This window comes from Cornus florida, unplaced genomic scaffold, assembly GCF_030987335.1.
Source record: "Cornus florida cultivar Cherokee Brave unplaced genomic scaffold, ASM3098733v1 CherokeeBrave_3.0.0_Hap2_Chr03, whole genome shotgun sequence".
NCBI lineage: Eukaryota > Viridiplantae > Streptophyta > Magnoliopsida > Cornales > Cornaceae > Cornus > Cornus florida.
In genome coordinates, this window is record NW_026775573.1 from 32,762,859 (window position 1) to 32,771,926 (window position 9,068).

The following is a 9,068-nucleotide window of genomic DNA, read 5'->3' on the forward strand; positions in this document are numbered from 1 at the left end:
GATCCTCAAACATTCAAAAAGATATTACTAGCCATCAAACAAAATAAATCCACAATAACATTTAAGATCCATAAAATTTCCAGTTTTCTAAACAAAAACTTCAAACCAGATGCAAAGTCATCAAAATGCAGCCCAAAAAAGATAAACAAAAACCATCTTTATCGCGTTAGTCATTCTGTTGGTGGTTGTGGTGGTGCTTGCTGGGGGTGTTGATATTGCCACCATTTTGGTGGCGGCTGCTAATATTGCCACCTTGTTGGTGGCGGTTGCTGTTGGGAATCTGATGGAGACTGTTGTTGGTGCAATATCCCTTTCTTATGCTCAGTTGGTTTTGCACTATCTCAGCATCATTTATGATACCAGCACAGACTTTTCTTTCTTGCATCCTGCAAAATATTTAAGTTTGCTATCAAATTAAAAGAATATGACATAGGTATAAATCATGTGTAAGCTAGAATATTAATCTCAATAGAGAGAAAAAAAGAATTGAATAAATCATGTGCATGGTAATTCATTTCTAAATGGTTGATGCATTACTATACTTTCAGCATTGTACAATAAAAAATAGTTAGGCAAATCTAGACAAACTCTTTAAAAATCAAAACTCAAAAACCATCATAGAAAATTTTATAAAGAACATAAAAGTAACTTTAAATATATATATATATATATATATATAACGGTCTAGTTTTATCTATGTGATTTTGAGTCTTAATTTATAGAACTTTAATTCTTTTCTATGTCACTCCATGTGTGGTGTAATCTACGTTATTTGTGAGGGCCAAACCCCACATGGGGCAATCAACAACATCCTTCACCTGCTATAGAATGTCTTGTAGTAATCTCGCCTGTTGCTAATTTACAAATTATTGGTCCAACTTTTGAGACTGGTAAAGTAGAGAATATATAGATACATATATATAACTGCAATGTTGTCCATGAATCAAACCAGAAAAAAGGTTACGCAATATCATCTTTTGATGCTACATGGGAATGCAAATTGGAATTTAATTACGTAGTCCACAATCAAAGCTATAGAACAAAGTACAGGAAAGAAAGTCCAATGAGTTTGTTTATTATGTGTGGAAATCAATAAAATGTGATAGTAATCATGTGAAAGCTAACACAATCAAAGCTATAGTAATCATGTGCAAGCTAACATTAATTTTTAAATCATGTGCAATTTCCATTCTTTTAAATTTTTTAAAAAGATTTTGTTCTAAACTGCAGAATCTCAAGGAGTTCGATGAAGATCTTCTGGAAAATGATATAAACATGACAGTTGAACACTTCAAATAGTTTATGGAAAATTAAGCATTCGATCTGTACGTACGAAATGCTTTTAGAGTCTGTAGGAAGCAAGCTTTTTTTCTTTTTTATTTTGTATGTATCTGGATTCAGGTGTTGGGGAAAATAAAAAAGGGCAATGAAGGAAAAGCTTACATATAAATTACTGATTAGAAATTTCTTATTTTCACTTCTACTCACATAAAGTTATTTCATTTGTTTTCTCTCATTATTGCCATATATACTTTTTTTCCCTTTCTTTTCTGTCATTCCGATTATAGCATTTCCTTACTCTTCGTTTCTAATTATTCACGTATAATAAAATTTTAAGCCCAGAAAAATTACAAGTTGCAGTAGCCAAATGAAAACCAAACTTCACACACATCTCATGGTTCATGGACAATGGAGACCATCAACTTTTCTGACTTTCACAATTGTTAGAATGTCAGATTGGATGCAGATTTAGCTTTTCTTATCACATGAACATAACTTTTAACTTTTCTTAATTACAAGTTGCAGTAGCCAAATGAAAACCAAACTTCACACACATCTCATGGTTCATGGACAATGGAGACCATCAACTTTTCTGACTTTCACAATTGTTAGAATGTCAGATTGGATGCAGATTTAGCTTTTCTTATCACATGAACATAACTTTTAACTTTTCTTAATGTGAACCTTCTTTGTCACATGGCCTTAACATTTCAACAAATTAATTATTCCCATTATATTTTTTTATTTTTTAAACATGAAATGCAATGAATGAAAACCACACTTCATCCGCAACAATTCCCCAACTTTATTTGTGCACAAAAAATCAAGAATGGTCACTTAAAGGCATGTGACCCCCTATAAACCGCAAAAATGGTCACTTAAAGGCATGCGACCCTCTATAAACCATAAAAATATTATGAAATCCAATTTTCATAATCCAACATGCTAACTTATAGTTAACTTACAAAATTCCTTTTAGCTTTCTCGTGTGCCCATCCACCTTGTTCCTTAAAATGTGTGTCCTTGTACAAGCGAATAGCAGGATCCTCATCCCTTTCACCGTCCTCATCTTCTTGGCTCTGCCTTTCTTTGAGTTTGTCCTGCAGTACAAAGTAATAGTGACCATTAGACAAATATATGGTTTAGAATGTGCAATATAAAATAAAAAATTTATAATGAATGAGTGTAAGAAAACTTTCAAAGATGTGGTTTGACATTATTTTCTCGAGACTTAGGGGAAGTGGTTGATGAAATAAAATGCTAAAAGGGAAATTATACTATAAAACTAAAACAATCTTTAGTCTGCCAAACTTATATAGAAAAGGGTACAGGTTGTCAAGAAAGAAAGAAAAAAAAAAAAAGATAAAAAAAAAGAAAGAAAGAAAAAAGATGACGATGAAGTAAGTTGGACCCATTAAATTCGAATTTCACATAATTATAATTCCAAACTAAAATCTATTTTGTGCAGCCAAAAACCCCTTAATAGACTTCAAAGGCCAAAAGTATTTCACCCAGTTCTTGTAAGTGTTATAAATCTGTCCAAATCAGTTTATATTCTAGCAATTGTCCATGAAACAATAGAACTAGAAAAGTAGCAAGTATTATGATTCTCAAGAAAGTTGAAACCAAATCTAGTGACAGAATGGTAGAGAACAGTGGCATTAGCCTTTTAAAGTATTTAAAAGGCATGGCAAGAAGGATTCTAGAGCTCAAATCTTTATTTGGCACATGCTAGATGATGGGGTCCACTTAGAGTCTTGCATAATTAGGTGGTTTGGTTAAATTGTATTAGTTTAGTAATTGCATTAATTATGGTGAATCTGCATCATTTTGGTAAATTGCATTATTAGGGGGTTTTGTCAAATTTCATTATTTTGGTAATTGCATTAACTATGGAAAATCTGCATTGTTTTGGTAAATTGCATAATTAGATTAAATTGCATCAATTAAGTTATTTGCTACTTTATTAAGTTAGAGTCAACTTTTGATTACCTCCATTGTAGGGTAATCCAAGGGTCATCTTTTATTATAAAAATGATACTATGTAACTCTGAATACGGAGCGAATGATTGAATAAAATTATCCTTTGAGATTTCTTTGTGAGTGATTCACAAATTCTGAGAGTGTGAGGCCTTCTCTAGGTGTGATACATAGGTCCTATTGGAGTGATTCCAATAGACTTTTCTTTGTTAATTTCAATCTTTCTTTTCTACTAATAACCTACGAATCTTAGCTTTGTTCCTTAATTTTCAGCCTATAACTCTTATTTACTTTCTTCTATTTGAGCCTGTCCTTTGTCCTACATCAGTTTTTGGTATCAAAGCTTAAGTTGACATCATGTTGATATAATCAGGAAATGAAAGATCGGGTATTAATCAACAAGATGAGCTGATATCTAAGCTTGTGGAGCAGCTCAATGGGTTGAATGTCCGATTCAATGAGTTAGAAGCTCGAATGTGTCAGCCTATTAACAATTTTGCTCCTGCTGCATCTAGTACAAATGATGGCAAGCAACAACATCCTTTAAATGTGCAGCAAAGGCAGAATGTGAGGGCTGATCCACCACCACACCAAATGTTTGAGTTTCTAAGAAATCCATTAAAGATGAATCATCATAAGCCATATGATGTTACTGGAGATATTACAAAGAAGTTACGTGATGGAACTCACCGCACACAAACAACAACAATGCAGCCAAATGATGGATTGAAACCATCTTTATCTAACATGGCTGATCCTGAAGGAAAGAGTACGATGGCTAGCAAGGATTGTGAGAACCTGCTTAATGATGAGACCTGCAACACTGATCATGTGAAAGAAGTTGGAGAGATTGTTTCATCCATCTCCATTGTGACGCACATCCTTGAAGACCCTAAAGTTGGTGGCAAAGATGGGTAGCAGACCTCTAATTTTGAGACGCAAGTTCATTGTGGAAATCAAGCTCGGTAGCCTACTATTGATGGCGGTGGCAACCCAAATATTGTCTCCACAGCCATGGTTAAGCATCTCAAAATTTTCATCAAACCATATCCATAACCATTCAAAGCATCTTAGATAGATAGTACTTCTATTCTGAATCTTCCTAAAGATGCGACTATTGGAGTAGATACTTGGTGTATATTAGTGGGCACTGCAAAGAAATGGGAGCATGCTTGTGCCAAGAAGCAACAGAAGTTGGTTCAGATATCCACCAACTTGGTAGATGAGGTCTGGAAAAACCAACTGCCAGAAGAAACTAATCCAGTAAGTGATAAGCTAGAGGGATCTCGCGCATCAAAAGATCATTTTAGAGGGTTAAGTTTTCCTAATATTTCCTCAGTTGGTCCTAATGCATCAATTATGCATTAGAAACTAAAGGAGAAAACATGTTTAGGATTTGATCCAAACAACATTTGTGTATTTGATTCTGGAACACAGTACCTAGATGGCACCAACTGGTTTGCTCTTTATGTTCTTGCTCGAATACATTCGCGGAAGGATAGCCTTGAGTTTCGATATGGTACTGGCCATGGAGTTCGTATCAGAGGTGATTGGTCAGATGTTAATTTTGTTATGGGGTTACCTAGAACTAGTGGAGGACATGATGCTATAACCATTGTTCTGGATCTTTTTTCAAAAAAGACGCATTTTCTTCTATGTTCTATGACCTGCAATGCTGTCCACGATGCAAAACCTTTTTTTCAAGAAGTTGTCCGACTTCATGGGTTGCACAACACTATTATTTCTGATCGAGCTTTGAAGTTTATGTATTATTTTTTAGTGCAAATTATGGAAATTGCTGAATACAAGGCTGAAATTTTCTTGCTCTTTTCATACTTATGAGCAATTTCATCCCTTTAACTCGTCGGAGTCGAGTTTTTCCAAGCCGGAGAGAATTGGTAGAGAACAGTGACAACAACCTTTTAAAGTATATAAAAGGCGTGACAAAGAGAGTTCTAAGGGTCAAACCTTAATTTGGCACATGCTAGACGATAGGGGGTCCACTTGGAGTCTTGCATAATTAGGGGGTTTGGTCAAATTTCATTATTTTGGTAATTGCATCAATTAAGTTATTTGTTACTTTATTAAATTAAAGTCAACTTTTGATTACCTTGTTTTGGTAAATTGCATGATTAGATTAAATTGCATCAATTAAGTTATTTGTTACTTTATTAAGTTAAAGTCTACTTTTAATTACCTCCATTGTAGGGTAATCCAAGGGTCATCTTTTATTATAAAAAGGATACTATGTAATTCTGCATACTCAGCGAATGATTGAATAAAATTATCCTTTGAGATTTCTTTGTGAATGATTCAGAAATTCTGAGGGTGTGAGGCCATCTCTAGGTGTGATGCCTAGGTCCTATTGGAGTGATTCCAATAGGCTTTTCGTTATTAATTTCAATCCTTCTTTTCTACTAACAACCTCCGAATCTTAGCTTTGTTCCTTAATTTTCAGCCCATAACTCTTATTTACTTTCTTCTATTTGAGCCTGTCCTTTGTCCTACATCACAGAAGCATTCACTACAAAAAACACAATATATATATTGTTTATGATTTCTAACAGAATTACGTATCATTTTGATTCTTTGAAGGAACAATGTTCTGCAAGTGTTGAACATGAAAACTAATATATTTAAGGGCCTAGAGCCTATTTAAAACTTTTTCACAAATTTAACAGAATGAGAATAAGAGAGTGCAAATAGTGGGAGATGCAAATACAGATGTAAGAGAGAGCAAATTTGAAATAAGAAGTAAACCACAAAGAGATAGATTAAAAGCAACACAAACTAATAAATCAAAGCAATAGAAATGCAGGGAGCTAGGAATGAGTATTGTTGAAGAAACTAAAGAGATAATTCAGGAAGTACCTTTTCTCTAACTCATGGAATGACAAACATGAAGAGACTAATTAATTGCAGATGTTGTGTGTGAGAGAAAGAGATTGAGGGATTGTAGATTCAGATGTAAATGTTAAAGCCTGATTCAAAAGTAAACGAGAAAGATTATAATAGGAGATAAGGAGAAGATTAAAAAAATAAAAAATAAGATGACTTTTGAATCATCAAATAGAACCATTGGTGGTGACATTAATATCATTAGCACGGTGAAAAATAACCCCAAGTAATATTATTTATTACCCTTTTAAAACTATGTAAGGTCCAAAAAGTCTGGGATATTATTTATCCTCAAGTAAAATTGATATCCATATTCCAATCTAATAATTAATAGTGTGACTAATGGGACAAATTAATACTATGCTAAACTATTAAACTTCAATACTAGAGAATCTTTTCTAGCTCCACTATCCAAACTCTTTTCACACCCTCCCATGGATGACATTCAATTAAAAAAAAAAGGATAGTTCGAATAAAGAGGTTAAAAAAAACCAACAAAACAAATCAACTAATTTAAAAAAGTTTTCTTGTTTTATTAAGGTTTGAGTAAATAGGTTAAACAAATCAACTAATTTAGATGATAAAAGTGGAAAACCAAAAAATTCCAAATCTGTTGTATAGCATTATAGATTTAGTAAAAGAAAGCCCAATGAACAAAATAAAAAAGAAATTAAAAACTTTAATGAATGACCAAATGGTCTGCAAAAGGGATGGTCACTGCAGGGGTTCATTTAAGCAGCAACTATTACTGGTTTAGTTGAGAACTTCCCATCATTTTCTATCCTTTGCTTTAGAGGAAATTGATACTCATCAAATAAAGAAATCTAATACATAAAAGCAGGATGTGCTTGGTTTAGTCCTAATATATTTTACATTTTCTTAATAGTAGATAATACCCTCAAAGAAAAACTTTATTCATAAAAGTATCCTTATTCCTTTACTAATAAATAAAAAAAAAAGTATCCTTATTCCTTACATCCCACTTACATGAATTGTGGTTTCCTATATTGACTCTTTTGCAACTATTCTATGATTCAACTTGGAAATAAGGTGAATACATGTTTTGCTCTCTTTCTATTTCCCAAGTAAGTAGATTCTCTTGGTTTTCTCTGCAAAATTCTAAAAAAATTAGCTGCTCCTGGTTATTTTTTGTCCTTGACTTGATCTTTGTTTCAAATTGTCTTGGAATATAATTCTTGTCTTATAATGTGAGATAAATTTCAGTAGTATGACATCTGTGATCTAAAAGTTATTTTCATGCTCACATATATTGTCCGTCATTACTATGATTAGTTCATTTCAGTATTCTCCCTCATCATCCAAGTGATTTTGATATGCTATCCAACTTAGAACAGTTGTAGTTTAACACTATCCTCCAAAATTTCATGTACAAACATGTTGTCTTCTATTGTGATTGATCCCTGCCATCTATGATTTCCACTAAATCATTCTGGGTCATTGGAGACGCAATGATCTTGGTCATTCCTTTTTGAAGTTAGATCAAGCTTTTTTCTATATATGTGAGTGTATAAATAAAGAGGCCATTATGCAATATAGTCTCCATTAATCAGGGGTGCTGCAACTGGAAGGGACAAAACTATATTGTGACATAATTTTTGGCATTATTTTTATAAAGTGCTACTATGGGATTGCAACAACCAAAAAGTCGTAAAAAAAAAAAAAAAAACCAAAAAGTGCATATCAAATATTAGATAGAAATTCTACAAATCTCATACCTAAATCAACCTAAAAAAAAAAAAAAATAGTATAGAGAAGCAATCTAAACTAGTCAATTGAAATATGAAGAAGAGAATGAAACATACCTCTCGGTAAGTAGATAGCCGCCAGTAAAAGAAATAGCATAATGTTGAGTGATTAAATCTGTTTTATAATAATGAATGAGTAAAGAAACAACATAGTAAGAATGAAAATAGTACATAATTTCTTCATGTGTCCGTGAACTGATGAATGAATTGCATATATATATATATATATGTAAATAAAGGATATATATACATATATATTTATATATATATAAGGGATAAATTAATAAAGATAGAAAGTTCAAACAACCTGTATGATTTCCAACAGCGATTCAGACTCAGACGAAAACTTTTTCCAGATATGTAATTTACCCCTTCAATTGTTAGGCCTTTTGTAATTTTAAAACCCTTGAACATGTATTTACATTAAAAAAAACTAGGGTGAGGATCATGAAACCAAAGTGGGTTATATGAACGTCAAATCAAACATGGAGGTTCTCTGAAAAATGAAGAAAGAGGCTCAAACTTGAATAATCCCTAAAATTTTGCAAAAATAAAAACGTTGTACCTTAGGATCATCATCTTCTGATTCGGTGAAGATTAAAGACGCTTTGAACGAGCTATTGAATTCGGTGAAAATCAAGCCCAAAGAATGTTTAAGAAGAACTGAAGAGGTCTGTAAATGATATAGGTCTTCATATTTCGTGACGGTGGAAGAGCTCTGCAACTTTTGAGAAGAACTGAAGATCGAGGTTTGCAAATGATATAGCTTTACTAAATTTTTTTTTTTTACTAAAACGACATAGTTTGATGCCTCTTCCCTATTTTGTAACATAAAATAATTTTATATATTTCATTTTTATGTGCCAAACAAAAGAAAAAACAAGCACTAAAACTTGAAGCTACTTTTTTATGGAATTGGGGACGGTATTTAATAGACCGTGCCAAAAAATAATGTTTGTAGGGACAGTTTTTAGGGTTTTGGTGACATATCAGATTGACTGTCCCTAAAGGCTGGTATTAGGGACGGTAAAATTTGTCCATCCCTAATAGTAAGATCTTTAGGGACAGTTTTTTAGTGTGTCACTAAAGGACTGTCCCTAATAACCTAATTTCTTGTAGTGCACATTGATATAAGTATCATTT

The 9,068-nt window shown here is 32.7% G+C and overlaps 1 protein-coding gene across 4 annotated transcripts; it reads right to left on the minus strand.

Moving 5' to 3' along the window:
• On the minus strand, positions 1-8,772 carry LOC132300197 (uncharacterized). 4 transcript variants are annotated; one of them, XR_009480315.1, is made up of 6 exons: positions 8,491-8,667; positions 8,233-8,330; positions 7,983-8,040; positions 6,133-6,242; positions 2,247-2,381; positions 1-386 (listed from the first exon to the last, which is right to left on the minus strand). XR_009480315.1 is itself a non-coding variant. In XM_059797185.1 (5 exons), the coding sequence occupies exons 1-5, from the start codon at positions 8,755-8,757 to the stop codon at positions 348-350; spliced, it is 597 nt and encodes a 198-aa protein (XP_059653168.1). In that variant the 5' UTR covers positions 8,758-8,772; the 3' UTR covers positions 1-347. The 4 variants fall into 4 exon arrangements, 2 of the variants coding, with proteins under 2 accessions (XP_059653168.1, XP_059653169.1); XR_009480316.1 differs by lacking the exon at positions 8,233-8,330; XM_059797185.1 differs by lacking the exon at positions 6,133-6,242 and having other exon boundaries at positions 8,491-8,772.
• Positions 8,773-9,068: the final 296 nt, after the last annotated feature.